At 36.4% G+C, this 19,063-nt stretch overlaps 1 protein-coding gene across 3 annotated transcripts; it reads right to left on the minus strand.

Moving 5' to 3' along the window:
* Positions 1 to 323: 323 nt before the first annotated feature.
* LOC107594987 (condensin complex subunit 2-like) lies at positions 324 to 12,709 on the minus strand. Of its 3 annotated transcripts, none has more exons than XM_016285234.1 (18): positions 12,586 to 12,709; positions 10,964 to 11,182; positions 10,790 to 10,880; positions 10,596 to 10,685; positions 10,393 to 10,510; positions 9,733 to 9,881; positions 9,199 to 9,388; positions 8,949 to 9,028; positions 8,477 to 8,691; positions 8,053 to 8,198; positions 6,733 to 6,839; positions 6,442 to 6,561; positions 6,165 to 6,272; positions 5,951 to 6,085; positions 4,093 to 4,203; positions 3,905 to 3,978; positions 837 to 912; positions 324 to 609 (listed from the first exon to the last, which is right to left on the minus strand). In XM_016285234.1, the coding sequence occupies exons 2-18, from the start codon at positions 11,173 to 11,175 to the stop codon at positions 550 to 552; spliced, it is 2,082 nt and encodes a 693-aa protein (XP_016140720.1). In that variant the 5' UTR covers positions 11,176 to 11,182; positions 12,586 to 12,709; the 3' UTR covers positions 324 to 549. The 3 variants fall into 3 exon arrangements, with proteins under 3 accessions (XP_016140720.1, XP_016140718.1, XP_016140719.1); XM_016285232.1 differs by having other exon boundaries at positions 3,905 to 3,981; XM_016285233.1 differs by lacking the exon at positions 12,586 to 12,709 and adding an exon at positions 11,273 to 11,293 and having other exon boundaries at positions 3,905 to 3,981.
* Positions 12,710 to 19,063: the final 6,354 nt, after the last annotated feature.

The following is a 19,063-nucleotide window of genomic DNA, read 5'->3' on the forward strand; positions in this document are numbered from 1 at the left end:
TAGACTCCTGTGAAGGAAACAAAACTCTTTTCTTCCGCCAATGTAATAATTGGCTCCACCTAAATGCCTCAAGCATTACATGTATTCATGTCCAGCAGTATAACGTTCCAAAATGTCATCATACTAGACACAAAACAATACATAAACAGATGAGCTTTCCAATACTTTGATAAGTTTTATTTTTCTAAATTAGATGTAGAACATACATCGAAAAGAAGTCATAAAATGAAGTTTTACAATTTAAATAAAACATTTTTTAAAAATAGACACCAACAACAGTAACTTCATATTTACTATTACTGTAAAAAAAAACAAGTGATCAAGTTTTTTTTTGTTCCCCGGGTACGTTTTTGAGCTTTCAGTTTCACTCAGAAAAAAACAAATTCTGTGGTAGTTCCCTGTACAACATTTGTAACATGATCCTGACATCATCCTTCTCTTGACTATACTGTTTTGGCCACACATAGGTATTTTACATGACAAAGAACATAAGAAACAGCATTTACATTTTGATACAGTTAAAGACTTTTGTAAGATCTGTATCAGTTTTCAGTGGCCTTGTTTAATGATGATATCGGTCATGCCGTCAATCTTGTGCAGCTCCAAGTTCTGTTGATGGAAAGAAGAGCTTTTAGATTTACAGCAATAAAATGTTGTGATAATTCAGGAGATCACAAATATGGAGAAACATGTTTCCTCATGTAAGCTACAAAACATTCAATGCATACTAATGCAAGACAGATCTATAGACAAAAGACAACATGGTGTTATTAAATCAACAACAGACCTCCATCTACAATAGTTTTTGAAATCATTCTAAATAACAGAGTACCCACTTTCTCATTAGCCAAGTGTAGAAGGGCCACAAAAGCCAATGGTACTGAGAGATTGGTAGCCATGGTTGAGGGAAGCCTAGGGGAAAAAGAGAAAAGAAGAATTTATGTTAGGGGTGCGCTGATCCGATATTCAGTATCGGTATCTCTCCGATACTGGCATTTTTGGCCGGATCGGGTATCGGTCAGATGAGACCGATCCAAATCCGATATTCTGCGTATACTATTCTGTGTTATTGTTAAGCCCCACGAAAGGCATAAACTAAAGTAAAGTTTGTGCACTATATTTCAAGTGTTCTGAAGCCGTTCCATAGTTTAATGTGAGGTACAGATTAATATTTAAAGGGGTCATATGATGCGATTTTAAGTTTTCCTTTCTTTTTGGAGTGTTACAAGCTGATCGTGCATAGATAAGATCCCTGAAGTTGCAAAGACTAAAGTCACAAACCCAAAGAGATATTCTTTATCAAAGTTAAGACTCTGCCACGCCCCCTAAAACGGCTCGTTCTAACACGCCCCCACATATCTAGGTCACTATGTGGGAATATTTGCATAATGCACCCAAATGTTCACGCAAAGAAAGGCAGCGTGGTTTCAGTAACCGCAGTTAGTGTTGAAGCAGCATGTCAGGGAGACGCTGTGTGTTTCTAGGCGAAAGCAAAAGTACTTTATTTGGCCTTCCGAAAGTAGATGCATTTAGGAATCTTTAAGATCACTTACAACAGAACAGCAATACATTTTATGGACGACCGTTTCATGAACCTAGGAGAGGAGGTAATTCTGACTTTGCTATGACAATCTGGCGCTTCTGAATCAGCTACTGTTTTGTTATTAAAGTATTTGCTATTGACTGTTCAAATGCAGAGTTTTGCATATCGTGTGTGTGTGTGTGTGCGTGTGTGTGTACGCGCGCGCGTGTGTGTGTGTGTGTGTGAGAGAGCAGACTGCGCTTATCGGAAGGAGGGCCTTTGTAAAAAACGAAGCGTTTGAGAGAGGCGGGGCATAGAGGACCTACAATAATGTACAGTATTTGAAAAATAATGTGTTTTTTGAACATTAAAGCATGTCAACATATTCTGTTACACCAAATAATGATCTTTAAAAAAGCATCATATGACCCCTTTAAGTCAAATTTAAGTTCACTTAAACTCTTCTCTCCACTGCAGCTGTGTCATCCTCCATTCAGCGTTCAAACTGCGCGTCGGTTACGACAGTCAAGAAGACAATAAAACTCTCTCCAGGATGATACAATGTTCCTATTATTATACTTGATCTGTAGATAAAGGACTATAAAGGATAAGAGTACTTTATCTTGCTGGAGTTTAGCGCTGTTTCTGAAGCATGTTACTTTCTACCGGATGTGTTAGAGATCACTACACTGGAGTAGAAAGCAGGGCTGTCAAAACGGCTGAAAAACTAAATTCAAATTTTGTGCTTAAATATTATCAAAATTCGAATTATATTCGAATTTAAAATGCATAATTTCAGTTAGGGTGAAGAAAAGCTTTTGGCTTCTCTCTTGACAGCAAAAAAACAGGCGCATCGAGCAAAATATTACTAATGCACGTTTATTCAAAGCATAAGACAACATGACTATCTGTGAAAATAGTGCATAATGTTTATAAGCCAATTATAATTAAGTTGCTTAAACAACTGTAAACAAAACAGCATCATGTATGTATGCATAGTTTAATACAAACCGCGAAAAGCCAATCACACAGAGTACATTTTTCATTTAAAAACATGAGATGCAGTGGGATGGGGAAAAAACCCACCATAAAGTCTTGATATGTTTTTTTTTTTTTTAAGTTAAACTTGCATTAATTTTACATGTCTTTCTAAACATGCGGCTCCTTTGTGCGAGATGCGAGTGCAATGGTAATAGATGTCCCTCTAGAAAATGTGCGAAATATGCATTCTGTGTGAACGGCTTCGTTTCAGTTTTGATGTAAACAAGATCTTCTCCACATTGATGTTCTCTTTTTCCGCAATATTTTTAATTAACAACGCAGCAGCGCCGCATCTAGTGGCTTCAACTGGACAGGCTAACAAAAACATTATAATGCAACGACACTTACATCGTCATCGCATCTCATGCGCCACTGATAAGGCTGCCTCAATGCACACCTAAAATTCGAATGCAACGTTTTTGCATTCGAACGTGGATTTTTATTTCAAATTTGACGAATATTCTAAATGTTTTTTTGACAGCCCTAGAAAAGCACTATGAATTGTTCTTCATGCGCACAGTAACTGAAATTTAAAACTGTTAAAAGAAAATGCTCAATAAACCATCACACAGATACACTACACATCAATGTCTCTTCCCTTTGTGCTTTGAACTTTTCTATGCGGAGCGCTGCACGCTGTGACTCCGTGTTGCGTCAAGTGCATCATTCTGCGCACGGAATGCGCATAAGCGCTTTGTGCCGCTCCGTATGGAGCCTTTCATGTTAAAATACGTTTGCGCAATGAAAGATTAATAAGAAATGTCTTTCAATTTTATAGTATATTAATTAATATACATTAATGTATTTTACAACAATACAAAGAGCAACATGTAACATTTTACCAGTTTTAGCCCTACACTTACTCACTTTAATTTGTTCCCCACTCTTTTTTTTTTTTTCACTAAATGTTTAGATTTTATAAAATTATTGTGCACTTAGGATTTTTCTAGAGTAACTTTTGCTACTGAATTATCCACTAACCTTGTTTATAGTAGTATTTTTGTCATAGATTATGATTATATATTTATAAATTTGTTGTTTTTCTTCACAATTAAGTTGTCTTTATGTGGTAGGTTGTGTTTAACACACAAAAGAGTGATGATCAGGCCAACACATTGAGGTATGGAAATTCTACACTGATTTTTTTTTAAAAAACTGCATTGGTATCAGATCGTTATAGGCCGATACTCAGAATTTCTGGTATCGGTTCTGAAAAAGTGGTATCGTGCCAGCCCTAATTTATGTACAGTACATGCAAGAAAAATGTCAATCCTTAGTATTTCTTCCATGGGCCAGAACAGTGAAAAGATACATAGCACCAAGTTAAAAAAAAAACTGTACCTTTGTACAAGATTCCTGACAGACTGGCTGAATGATTTTTCTCCAGGTACTTCTGTTGTTTCCTCACTGTCCATCTGCTAGAAATGGTAATTTAAGTAAATAATTTAAATAAATAAATGTTCTAAACTTAACTAAAAGACTGAAAAATAAAAGAGCTTCAATAAGCCCAGAAAGTTACAATTACAAACCTTTGCTGGTTTTTCAGGACTCTCTGTTAGGAGACCCCACATAGTTGTCTTCAGCTTCTTCATGTCCATCTTTTTGGCTGTCTTGGCATAGTTTATCTCAATAGTGTTTACCTAGAGCAAACAGCAAATACAATTAAAGGCTGATTTATACTTCTGCGTCGAAACTACGCCGTAGGTTGTGCATAGTACACGCAGGCTACGGTGTAGCCTGACGTGCACCTCTCCAAAAATGTCACAGCGTGTCAAATCTACGCGGACCGCAAGGGCTGTGATTGGTCTGCTAGTACCCCTCCCTCCGTATGTATTTGAGTTTTGTGAGTGTGTTTTGCACTTTAATATATTTTAATGTTACACCTTCTTATTTAAAATAAAACAAAGCAAAGAACATGGGTCTTATCATTTATTATAAAACGTAGCATTACATCACTTTGTTGTCCGCGACAAACAGTTGTTCTGCCATGGTACAAGTCCTTGTGGAGATTGAAAGAATGCCATCTTCTCCTGTTACATTGTCGTCTCTTTTTTTTGTAGTTTTAAATAAATGATCTGTTCTTTGATATTTATTTGCCGCAGTCACGGCTGATGCTTCTCCGACAAGCTGTTTCTTCTTCAGCTTTTGCCGTGGTACCGTGCGGGTTACACAAGCAACATGGCCCTGGACACTGCAGACTAGCGGTTTGCATGTGTACTGCACGTCGTCGCGGACAACGTCGCGTATAAATGAAAACCGACGCACAGCCTACGGCGTATGTCTAACGCAGAAGTATAAATCAGCCTTAATTCATGAGTTATGCATCCAAAACATTTGAAATAAAAACAAATAATGTAGTGTACAGGGATTAAAGTTCTGTCGCTACGATGGATTTCCGTCAGTTCATAAAGACAGTCACTTGCTTCATTCCTGAATGATTCAGGCGTTCGAAGGAATCAATTGAATGAATGATTCAGTGATAAAATCAGTGACTTGCCGCCACCTGCTGGCGGATTTAGTTTAATTTTTAGCGTATAATTTCAGTTATTTGAATCATGTTTCTCTATTCAAAATTTTATATTTAAAACATTAATCTCCACATGAATTTATGAATTTAAATTGCACTCATGCAACTTCTGACCCTCATAAAACTTCTGAAAATGTACCTACAAGCCACTTTTGTGTTCTTCTGTGCCACCTCTGTAGTACAAATTAATTTATTAATACTCATTTCATATGATTGGTAACTTATTTGTCTTATTCTACATATTGTTTTAAATAGAAATTTTAAAAAGATTATAAACAAATTTTTGAATTTGACATAGATGAACATGATGCCATTACAAAGGTAAAAAGAAAATACTCCTGTAAGTCACCTTGTATTAGGAAGGCTAATTTTTGATCAGAATGTTTGATTATTGATCAGAAGGTGCTCCTAATTACGAGAAGAAAAAAAACTGCTCTTAAACTGGGTGTGTGACAGGTATGGCTGAGGAATGGGGTTTGGTCGAAGAAAAATTTCAGTCAAAAGATTTCTTTTTGCTTTAAGCAATATAATAAGACGCAGAATAAGACAAATAAGTTACCAATCATATTAAATTAGTATTAATAAATTAATTTGTACTACAGAGGTGGCACAGCAGAACACAAAAGTGGCTTGTAGGTACATTTTCAGACGTTTAATGAGGCTCAGAGGTAGCATGCAGGGGGCGGCAAGTCACTGATTTTATCACCGAATCATTCATTCAATTGATTCGTTCAAATGGCTGAATCATTCAGGAATGAAGCAAGTGACTGTCTTTATGAACTTACGTAAATCCGTCATAGCGACGGAACTTTAATCCCCGAGTGAAGGGAAGTAACCCAACATCTCTACTCTCATTTTACCTTGTGAGGCTCAGGGACAAGACAGTCCTCTCCATATGTAGAGATGTCATCCGTGTCCAGAGAGAAAGGGGTCGGTCTGTCTGTTTGGGAGTCATCGGATCCTCCAAAGCCTTCAGCATCCTCACTGTCCCCTTCCTGTTAACAGAAATCACTAACCGTTTAACAGACCATCTTCATGACTACCTATGACATTTAGCAGTAGTGTGTGCTGTACCTGAAGACCAGGACAGAAGTTGGCTGTGTCATTAGCGTTGTTGTAATCATACTCTCCTATGTCCTCACCAAGCTCTCCTGATAATCTTTTCTTTCCTTGTGCACTGAGCTGGAGTGAGAAAATAATCAGTCATATTTGTAATATGAACAAAATGAACCAATTTGGCAGTCAATCTCCTGTACAGCATTCTTCTAATGTTGTTTTAGATGTGCCACAACCAATATTCTGTAGGGTACACAGCAATGCAGACAGGAATATTAAACATTCAAGCACTTACTGTGTTGGAGGGTTTGAGGCTGAGCTGTGACAGGTTACTGGGTGGATACTGGAAGTCTGCTGGAAGTGTGGTTTTCTTATTGCTGGTGTTCAAAGCTGATTTACTAATAGTGGTTGCTGCCTGGAAATAAGCATATCATTGTCAGTTTGTCGCCAAGTAATCTGCTGCTTACTTTTACAAGCTTTTGCTGGAGGGATTAAAATGCATAGTATGAATTGCTGTTATAAAACTTTCGTCCATTTTGGTAGTCATGAAAAGACATAATATAAGAATTGGCAAATGCAAACTTACTCTAGTTGTCCGAAAGTAATTATGGAAGTTGATATCTCCCTTAAAGTCAATTACGAGAGGATTCTTTGGTGCTCGTTTCCGAGGTTCTTTGTCTGGTTTGTGATCCTCTAGACATGATAAATTAGAAAATGGGTGAAAAAAGGCACAAAGAAAGCAAGAAATTATGAAAGTGATCAAATCCACTCTGTATTTTTTGTAGTTAAACACTCCTAGGTTAATCTATGACTAGAGGTCGACCGATTGATCGGCCGGCCAATTAATCTGCCGATTTTTTGCATTTTTTAATTAATCGGCATCGGCCGATTGTGCTGCAAATTAGGCCGATTTATAGGCAGGCGCACCGCGGGCAGCTAAGCGTTGTTGCACAACTCCCTCTGAGGCTGCGTAACAGACAGAGCAGCTCACACTCTGCAGCAACGACTTGTTCACACACAGCTTCAGCTAATGGCAGGGCAAAACAGCCTGTTTCGAAAGCGGAATTACGTTTTACCCTACAAGAATTGATGCCCGGAAAGTTATCATATTCATAAGTGTAACAAGTCATTTGCATGTGAATGTAGAAACATGTTCAATTCAGACGAAACTTCTGGGCTGATTATAACGTGAACATTAACTTTCCTCATGAAATGTGTATGTGGGTCCGACAATAGCATCCACAATGTCATCGCTCGTGGCCAGCGCACTCTTAAGCAGTAACGTCACTATATTAAAACTGACCGCCACAAATAGATTTCCCAAAAGGCTTCTATACTTAGTTAAATAAAATGAGCGCTTCACTTTTCAAAATTAAAATGCAGCACAGGTGTTTTTATATGAATGTATCTTTGAAAAGAACCGAGACTGCACCAGAATGTCATTTTCATTTCGTCTTTCCTGTAATGCCTGATAAAGTAGCGTTTGTGAGCAGGGCTTATTTGGTAACGGCGTTACCGGGGAAAACGCTATATCTCCGCTCCAATAGCGCCTCCTGATGGCAGAGAATTAATTTGCAGTCTGTGGGAAACACTGGAGTCTGTCAGTAAACAAACAAAAAGCATGCTTCAGAACTGTTTTGAGAAGGTGCTTAGGTTTTGAGCCATGTATTATTACTCTAAATTGGGCACTACTACTATTACTATCTTGTACACGGCAATAATCATCTGCTCAAACTCACTTTTATGAGATGGGGGAAAAAAAAAAATAAAATAAAATAAAAAAAAATTGGCCAAACATGTCGGCAAAAAAGTGGCATCATATATCGGCCATCGGCTGCCCTGATTTCTAAATATCGGCATCGGCCAGTGAAAAACCCATATCGGTCGACCTCTTTCTATGACTTACGCTTATGTCCAGGTTTGAAGAGCCAGTAGCCAGGTCCGACCCAGGTGGCCATGGTCCTGGGACTGAAGTACGAGTACTCTCTGGGCTGATCAGACAACTGCAGACACATGGTGGCAATATCCACCTTGCCAATAGGAATAACGCCTCTGTTAATAACACAAATACACCTCACAGTGAATAGGCATAACAAAACAGCACAGAAGAAATTTTGATGCAAATGAACTGGGTTAATCTGAAAAGTCAGAGACATAAAATACAACATGAAATGTAGCAGCTAAGGTAAGGTTGAGCTTAGGTTTGATGTCTAAATAAGTGAAAATGCACAATATCAAATTGTAACTATTCACTCATTGTGAATAGTGTAAAAAGTCTGCAATGCAACAATTAGCAAACATTTGGTGCAATATATTTTGTAAGCACTAACCGTCCTTTCTGAGGACTCCTTGAACAAGCCTCTCTGTGTTCTTTAAACTCCTCACAGTCTCCCTGTCTGCCCTCGTCCACGTCTACATCTACATCTGCATCAAAATTATCCCCAAAATCTGGACCCACATCTTCATCTGGCTCAATGTCTGCATTGACATCGAATGCGTGCTCGCCCTGCTTCATATTCTCAAGAAGCTGGTTGAGGTTTGTGGTCTATATTGACAATAAGAATGAGAGAATCACATCGGTTTAAGAAACTTAATATCACACTGTACATTTAAAAAAATAAAAATAAAATAAATAATGTAATACTTTTTCCAGCAAGATGCATTAAATTGATCAAAAGTGACAGTAAAGACATTCATAGTGTTACAAAAGATTAAAAAACAAAATGCTATTCTTTTGAATTTCATCAAAGAATTCTGGAAAAGAAAAAGTATCCAAGAAAAAAAGATTCAAAACTGTCTCACATGTTCAGGAGTCCATCTAGTAAAGGAGAAATCTTCTAAGGATGGACAAATTGGTCTGTCCTCTAGTGTCTTTAAATGACCTGGAAGAATTTAAAGGAATTAAAAAGCTTGTGCTGTCAAACATCTCAGTGTGGTCATACTGCACAACACATGCAGAAACATTTAGGCTATGAATATATATTACTTAGTAAACCCAAGAGTAAACTGTCCCATGACTTTGAACAGTGCGTGATGTGCAAAGCCAGTTTACCTATAAACGGTGAGGCAGGAACATGCTGATGGGGCACCTGCACAGGAGGCAGCTGTGATTTCAGCAAGGTCATATGTGAAGGGAAACGCAGCTCACAGCGACTGTCTTCACTGAACAATACAGAGAGGAACACTCCTGCTGTACTGTTCTCATCAAAGGAAGCAGCCATGCGCTGGAACATGGGGTCCACCTGTGCAAAAGAATGTTTAAGGTCTTCCTAGATGATGTCACAGTCAAAAATGCTTGGGATCTTCACTCAATGTTCTGGGAACATTTCAGTTGTATTGCTGTCTATGCAAGGTCTGAGAGCTCTCGGATTTCATCAATATCTCAATTTGTGTTCTGAAGATGAACGAATGTCTTACGGGTTTAGAACAACATGTGGGTGAGTAATTAATGACAAAATTGTAATTTTTGGGTGAACTATCCCTTTAATGGTATGATTTTCTATAAAGCTACTTTGAAACAATGTGTATTGTGAGAAATGCCATACAAATAAATTTGACTTGTCTTGACTTTAGTCATATTATTCACCTCACACTTCATCTCTGATTCAGGGAGATTGATGTTACTGAGGTTCTGCTCCACTGTCTTCTTCTGAGGTCTTTTCTTAGTCTGTTTAGCAGCCACTTGCTCTCCCTGACCGCCCTCGGCTACCTCAGCCTCCTCCTCACCATCTTGACCTGGAATGAGATGAGAATTTATTAATACGGTGCATGGTCCTAGGATGGAGTATGACATTGTGTACTAAGACCGACGGAAAATGTAACTACAGAAGAGTCTAGTTTTAAATGGCAAAAATATCGAAAGTCTTTGGTCATTTTTGAGCGAGATGCTAACGGTCTAATCAGATTCAATGATCTATGCTAAGCTACAGCTAAAAGTGCTACCGCCAGACCCGGAGACCAGCTGAATGGATTCTAAAACGGTAAAACTCAACTGTTTAACTCTGGGGGAGTTGGAAAATGAGCTCCTTTGTTTAAAGGAGTTCTTTGGTCATTTTTGAGCGAGATGCTAACGGTCTAATCAGATTCAATGATCTATGCTAAGCTACAGCTAAAAGTGCTACCGCCAGACCCGGAGACCAGCTGAATGGATTCTAAAACGGTAAAACTCAACTGTTTAACTCTGGGGGAGTTGGAAAATGAGCCCATTTTCAAAAAAAGTGGAGCGTTCCTTTAAACAAATACTCACTCTCTTTTGGTTTGGTCTCAGATCCCAAGCCTCCTAGGACTCTGTAAGCATCAGCGTGAACTGCATCCACCCTCACCGCATAGATTTTTGTGCTGGCGTCCAGGGTTCCCGCTGCCACCTAAAATCAACCCACCAACAGTTGCGATATTGTTTCCGATAATGCGTGTAAACTGGTGCTCAAAACAAATTCAACGAGTTTCTACCTTGAAGTTGAGCTCTGAGTCTTTCTGCTTGAGAATGTCTGCCATGTAATCAATGAGGTGTAGGCCAAATGCATTCTTTGTGGTGATTTTCTGTAAAAAAAAAAAAGAAGGCAACAAGTAATAGTACTGTTGCATTTCAGATGCACACAAAGCAGGAAAACAGTAAAATACGGAATACATAAATATCAACTCACATTTTCAGTGGAAAGCTTGATGCAGGTAGAATAATGCTCAGATATCTGTGCAGATGACAGCTTAGGGACAGCAGCAGGTGTGCCTGCAGTACTATGGTAAAGAAAAAAACACAAGTTTGTACTCTGTGCTGGCTTATTTTTCTTTTGCAGCTGAACACCGGGGATTTAACCTACTTGTGGCTACCGGCCTCGTTAATGGAGGAGTCGGTCACTCCGTGAAGGTCGATGACCCTGGATCTGCGTCTTTGACGTTTCTCCTGTTCATCATCGTTTCCCTGGATATTGTCCAGCAGAGGTGTGCTGGTGGCCGACCGCGCGGCTTTGTGTCCTAATGCCGGCGAGGACCACTGTCGTGGCCGGGATGTCGGGGTACTGAATGCGCTCATAACGAAACTATGGAACAATATTAGCTTGTTATATATCCATACACCACCATGTAGCGTTTTCACCAAGTAACTTACAGTCTGCTAAACAGTAACTTACAGTTCGCTGGTAAACTCCGGAGACTTCTATGGCAAGCCGTTTTGACTTTTATTCATTCTCAGGATATGAATTCTTGATATCAACAATTACATTTTCACTAGTTCAAATTTTAATTCTTGATATCAGGAATTAGATTTCTACTAGTAACAATTGCTATTTTTGATATCAGCAACTACATTTCCACTAGTAACAATGTTAATTCTTGATATCAACAATTACTTTTCAACTAGTAAAAACTATAATTCTTGATATCTGTAATTGTATTTTCACTAGTTAAATGTCACCATAGGCTGCCATTCAAAATCAATTGTTGATATCAAGAACTGATTTCTTACTAGTTGAAATTCCAATTTCACATATCAGAAATACAATTCTTACTAGTAAAAACCTTTATTTTTGATATCAGTAATCACGTGGTTACTAGTACAGACGTCTATTCTTGATATCAACAATTTAATTGTCACTAGTGACAATGTTCATTTCTGATATCTGAAAATGTATTTCTGATATCAACAATATATCAGTAATTTATGATATCTAAAATGGCTTTCTTACTAGTAACAATCACATTCATGATATCAGAAATGAACATTGTCACTAGTGACAATTAAATTGTTGATATCAAGAATAGACGTCTGTACTAGTAACCACGTGATTACTGATATCAAAAATAAAGGTTTTTACTAGTAAGAATTGTATTTCTGATATGTGAAGTTGGAATTTCAACTAGTAAGAAATCAGTTCTTGATATCAACAATTGATTTTGAATGGCAGCCTATGGTGACATTTAACTAGTGAAAATACAATTACAGATATCAAGAATTATAGTTTTTACTAGTTGAAAAGTAATTCCTGATATCAATAATTAACATTGTTACTAGTGGAAATGTAATTGCTGATATCAAAAATAGCATTTGTTACTAGTAGAAATCCAGTTCCTGATATCAAGAATTAACATTTTAACTAGTGAAAATGTAATTGTTGATATCAAGAATTCATATCCTGAGAATGAATAAAAGTCAAAAGGGCTTGCCATAGACTTCGCTATGTAAACAACTTCAAGTAACGTTTATTTAGCTGCTTCAGATAAAAACAGATAACAAACATATCCACAATATAAACGTTATATGAAGTCAAACCTAAAACGAATTCATACATGCAAACGCTTCAGTTTCAGGATTCAATAAAGCGTTTTTTGAACCCTTGTTAGCTAGCGCTAAGCACGCTTCTGAAAACGAACGAGATTAAAATTATAAACGGTGCCTTCGCAAACGTACCTCAGAAAAAGTACAAACAACAAGAGTTCAAGTTACCTGCGATTATCTGATGATTTTTAAGCAGTACAACTGATCCAAACGTTCTCTATTCCGTCTGTTCACACAACCATTTAAAAATGAGCGCCGGACGGTTACGCGCGTCATCCGTGATGTCATACGTACAGACGTAAACGTCAGCTTGTGCGCAAAACACAATACATATTTTATTTGATCGCATTTATTAATTTACTTGTTTTCTTTCATTAGTATGCACTCAAAGTTAAACATGCGCATTATAAAAATATAGCTAAAGTAATGCCATTAAACAACTTTCTCTAAATGTTCTTTATTTCAAAAGGGTAAAAATAAAAAATGGATAAAAGCGTCTGCTAAATGACTAAATGTAAATGTAATACTGGAATTCAGTAGTAAGTGCAATATGAAAAAACAGCATCCTATTGATGGCCGGTGTGTAGACTAAAAACCTCTAACGGATTTCTCGTTGTCCGCTAGATGGCAGTAAAGTCGTTTCTGTCCATTATTCCTAGTGATTCACTGAATGAATCGAGTGTCAACTGTTTGATCTTTAGATTATTTATATTACATAGGGTAAAATGGGAGGAAAATCCCAGTCAAAGTGATTCATTTGAAAGATTAATTCATTCTAGTTTATATACAGGCATATGAATATTTGCATATTTAATGCCCATTTTTAATTGAAGATATATCATAATAGCAACACTGTGAAGGCAAATTGAATGATTTAAATTAAGTAGCCTATAGGTTTTAATGAAAAAAAACCCCATTAGTTACAATAATTAGCATATTAAATGTAAAAATAATAACACTAGTAACACTTGGGGCTACCTTTGCCAATTCTGGGTCTTATTTATTTATTGTGTTCGTTTGTTAAAATAAAATAAAAAACTATAATTGTTACTCAATAAATGTAAAAATGTGTCCACAATTCCTTCTTAAACAAATAAGACACAAAAACCTTTAATATCCAGCATAATACAATGTCATAGATCAGTGTTTTCCAGAGACACAAAATTAGATCAATTAACCGCAAAACTGTTTCGACTGACTAAATCTCACAAATGTTGACATTTAGATGAAATGGCCAAATTAAAAATAGCATAGCCATTTATCAAAAGTGTTAGGATTAGATTTTAGATTTTCGGCTGTGGTCAAGAGACAAAAAAAATAAGTTGGTGGGAGGGGGCATCTTATCCCATCTTACCCTCTATTCTATTCTATTCTGAATCTTGTTAAACGTTCATGTAATTTTGGCCTTTAATCATTAATAAATTAATGATGGCTATTGGTCTTGTAGAAGTGACCACAAGGATTCCATTTAAAAGGACAGCTGTGTTAAGGTGAGAAATATGAAACAGATTTTTGAAAATTTTTTATTTTTATTTTTATTGGATTGGAGTCCTGGATAAAAGCAAAAATCCTCCATTTACCTCTATTTAACAGCAGAGTAGATAAAAGAGGTTTTATCTACTATATTGCACCTTGAGGTCTGCATTGGTAACCTGCCTGGATAAGAAGCAAATACCTGCAGTGTGATTACTGTGATAAATTTTAAATGGATTGCTGGAGGATTCAGTTGAACCATCAAGAGAATATCTTCCTCCAAAACGGGAAAACCAAATAGGCAAGAGAGGGAACAAGTGTGCACATGGCCAATGTATATCATTAGCTATGGCATTTACCCACGTTAAATGTCAATAAGGCTAGCTGGTGGGATTTATCGTGAATGAGTTTGCAGATAACACAGCTGTATGGGCCCACTGACCGCAAAATATAAACATAACCAGATCAGCTTTGTGAATTAATGCTGATTTGGCTTTTCTTTCCTTACTTGCGTTTTTTTTTTTTTGTTTGTTTACCTTCAGCCTGTCTGTCTCTTGATTTCTTCCAATTTCCTTCTTCCTTCCTTTGCATAGAACCATATAATCTCACATACTCTCTTTCCTGTAAGCTATAGAGCTTATTTTAACCTTAAAATCAACTGCTGTGTACTGAAGCAAAGTATGAGCCTGCTAGCATTGACTTCGGTGGCAACACTGCTTCACGCCACAGAGACCCAACTCCTGCAGTCCTGCAGATAAAGATACATATTGATTTTATTTGGACTGTGAATACCTCAAGGAGAGAAGGAGCCTGAAGGTCTTTCCTCGGCTGGTGGTGACCTGGTCAGCCTTGTGATTGACATATTCATTATACTGCATATGTTGCCATAGCAAATCTCTAAGGATAAACACTGCTAATCTATTAATGCAGGAACTGATGATGAGACCACAAAAGAGTTACAAGGTGAATCAGGGCTAAGAAGGTTTTTTTTTTGCAGTGCTAAAATGTAGTCACTTTAGAGTGACAGAAACATGATGAAGACAGGAGAAGATGAAGGCCTTGAACTCCCAAGTTACAGCAGCAAGGATTTATTTTTACACCATTCTAGTGGAGTAATCCTCTGGTTAAAGGTAAAAATGGCATGGAAGGCATTTCGGAACTAGCCTTCAGTTAGTCTAGGAAGAGAGCGAGATGGCCTTGAATTTGGTATTTGATGTATTTTAGTATTCAAAGTCTTAATCAAATGAAATATTTTGATATCCAGAGTTTAACCTGCCATAAATATCTTAATATTCCCTGCTTAGCACAGTGCTATTTATTTAAAAACACTGACACTGTTCTGTTTATGTAGAGTTGCGGACAGAAAGCTTGAAAATATGATGGAACATTCTAAAACGTATATTAATTACATAATACATAATTACTATATTGTTGTTTCTTTATTCGGGCTTCAGTAATTTCCTAAACAGTAATTTCCTGCTCTACTAGTTTGTGTTATTTTTCCCTGAAGAGTTTCTGGGAAAGAAAAAAAAATGGCTGGACTGAATTACTTTGAATAAATTAGTTGTAGATCGTGTAGCCTACAGTTGTTGTTTTATGAGCTATATAAATACACATACCTAAATAAATGTGTGGTGGACAGACTTTATTCGTCTCAGTAAAACATTTACTGCCATTTTTATTCCTTATTCATTATAGTCTCATCTGACAACGTTTCCTTTTTAAGTATGTTAATTTTGATCTGCATGACTTTGTCACAATCTTTACTGAGATAAAGAACACAACAGCCTATTCATTGCAAAAGCTCTGGAGGTTTCTCATCAGTGATTTTCCTCTCAGGTGAGGGTTACATCTTGATTTCAGCAGGTTCTTCTGCTGTGTGCAGAGTTAATTAAGGGGGAGTCTGAGAGAAAGAAATTATATTGTGCTCCTTGTGTCCCCACCAATCAGTCCCCAATTATATCAGACAATTTGATCGTCTCAGGCCTGATATTATTGGACCATGCTGAGCTAAAGATGAGCTCTGTTTTAAGCATTGAAACAAATGAAAGATGTTACATCTTCCAGTTTCTAATTTACACTTGAAAAATATTGCTCTAAAAATGTACATAACTTCAGTCAAGTTTAACACTAAAAACAGTTTTAAGTTAGTTCAGTGTGTATGAAGACAAATGTGTTGATGATAAAACTGTTTTACTATCCTGTATTTACCAACCAAAACCCCAATATATGTACTGTTTTCTACTGTATTTCTACTGTTTACTGTTTGTTCTACTGTTTTATCTATTCAAAACTCAATATTTACACTGTTTTACCATCCATAACGATTTTATCATTCAAAAAGCTAATATTTATACTTACTATTTCAATAATCTACCTATGTCTTCTTCAGGACTAGAGAGTTGCTTTTAAAAAATGGCCTAAAAGTTGACTTTTAAGATTTTTAATAAACCTTGTTAGAGTAGAACAACCTGAAAATAGTTTGATTAAAATGTCTATTATTATTTTTATCATTAATGTTATGACATATAATAGCTTTAGTAGCTTTATTATTTATATGAAAGATACTTGCTGATAGATTTTATTTTTAAGTAGTGTTTTTTGAAAGACTGTGATTTACTGTGAGCAAATCTTTGAAAAATCATAGAAATGCTTCCCCACAATGGTCAGTTATTTCAGTCGGCTTTTGTAAGTTTTGGGTGGACAGTAATTCAGGTTCGTTCAGCTCTCATCTTGCTCTCATTTCTACTTTATTCAAAGGAAATTGCATTCAGTTTTAGGTAATATAAATCCAGTTTGATGGAGGAACTCTCTGCGCAATGTCTTCCTTCTTGACCTATGAAGGGGTAGACGGGATGGGTTGAGCTTTTTGGGACGGAATGACACATGCAGACACATATAAGCACATGTGCACTCTCTATTTCTTAGCCTTTTCCATTTCTTTTCATGTATCTATTCAATGCATATAAGGCTGAGTTGGTCTACAAGATATTTTCTTTCTGTCCAGACACACTTCTCTTAATCTCGTATTCTCACTTTCCACTTTGCTACTTATCTCATTATGAATTCATAATGTGTGTCCGGTTATTAATGTGAAAATATTGCAACCAAATTCGAGACATTTAGGCCTCCTCCACATGAATGCAATCACTTCATCTGCTGCCATCCGCCCACTCTTTTTCATTTTGTCCCCAAATCTCTGCCATTCTCCTTTTTGTCTCTATTTATTTCCTTCACCTTACAACAGTCCTTCCAGACTTTATACACAGCAGTTGTCAAAAATAATAATCTACGGATAATCACCAAATTAGATTCACTACATTATATGTTTACTGCATTATACAGTTTACATTATTAGCTGGATTATTTTAAACGTCTGATCCTTGCATTGCAGTTTGATATATGTTGTATTTTGGGTTTATTTGTGTTGCATGCTGTTTTATTCAGTGAGTGCTCTGTAAAAAAAAAAGCAGCAGAAGAAAAAAGTCCATTATCAAGCAATTACATTATTAAATGTAATTTTCTTCCACCACTATTTACCTCTTTGAATATCTTCCTTTTATTTTATGTGACTATTAAGCTTTTCTTTTCCATAAAATCTTGAAGATTTTATAAATAATGCAACTTTTACGCCTACACACCAGGCCCGTATTCACAAAACATTTAATCTTAAAAAAAAAAAGCAGCAGAAGAAAAAAGTCCATTATCAAGCAATTACATTATTAAATGTAATTTTCTTCCACCACTATTTACCTCTTTGAATATCTTCCTTTTATTTTATGTGACTATTAAGCTTTTCTTTTCCATAAAATCTTGGAGATTTTATAAATAATGCAACTTTTACGCCTACACACCAGGCCCGTATTCACAAAACATTTAATCTTACCACAAAGTGTTCTCCTAAATAGCAGTAAAAGTTTTTAGCTAAGAATTTTCTCTTAAAACCTATTCACAAAGCTGCAGAGACAAGCTTTTACTAAGGAATAGAGAGAAGTCTTAAGCTAAGAGTAAGGGCGGGGTTGACCTTGTTGCTCTGAAAGATGTCAGCATGCTTAGTAACTATGCACACAGTGATTGACTGAAGAAAATAAAAATGTTGCCACATTCAAATAAAGATTTTAATATGCAGGCTAAGTGTCACTATTTAAACAAGTAATGTTCAGCTAATTGGCAGCCTCTTACATGTGTGCTTCTCGTAAACTATTAGAGGATCTGCATATAAACAGTCTTTTAATTAACAGAGTAGAATAATCATGAGAGTAAGACATGCAAACGTAAAAGAAAAGCAAACTACACTCTTAAAAATAAAGGTGCTTCAAAAGGTTCTTCACAGCAGTGCCATAGAAGAACCATTTTTGGGTCCACAAAGAACCATTCAGCCAAAGGTTCTTTAAAGAACCATCTCTTTCTTACCTTTTGATAAACTGTAGAACCTTCTTTCACCACAAAGAACCTTTTGTGAAACAGAAAGGTTCTTCAGATGTTAAAGGTTCTTTATGGAACCATTTAGACAAAAAGGTTCTTCTATGGCATCGCGAAGCACCTTTATTTTTAAGAGTGTAGATGCAAAAACAGCTGTTACTTCTTGCCCAACTGGTTAATGAAAACAAAGATGTAATCAAAGGAAAATTTGGAGTTGGGATAACCTCCAAAACCAAAGGTGATGCCTTTTTAAAAGCATATTATCATCAAATGTTTCTAAAATGTTTACATTCAGAGGCAGATTACCGGCAACAGCCATTTTAGGATAGTTTGTGGCTTGGTCTTAGAGACTTAGGAGTCATCTTCACTACTCCTAACATTTCACAGATTTAGGAGCTAGTTTTAGTGCTATAACGCTTTGTGAAATACACTTAGAGCAAAAATGTAGGAGTCCTACATTTAGGACTGACACCCATTATTTTTAAGATTTTCTCTTAAATTGGCGAGTTATGAGCTACTTTTAGCCTTAAGATGTTTTGTGAATACGGGCCCAGATGTCTCTTATTAATTTTCCTGGTACAGTAAACAAATACCTCAGAAGAAATGAAAACAATGTAAAATAATCTCTCTAATAATTGTTTTTATGTACATACATATTCATATTCATGTATACATATTTCAAAGGTTTGTAGCTGTTTATAGAAGTATGTAATATATAGATATTGGCTTATCTATCTATCTATCTATCTAT

This window comes from Sinocyclocheilus grahami, unplaced genomic scaffold (assembly GCF_001515645.1).
Source record: "Sinocyclocheilus grahami isolate Dianchi unplaced genomic scaffold, SAMN03320097.WGS_v1.1 scaffold195.1, whole genome shotgun sequence".
NCBI lineage: Eukaryota > Metazoa > Chordata > Actinopteri > Cypriniformes > Cyprinidae > Sinocyclocheilus > Sinocyclocheilus grahami.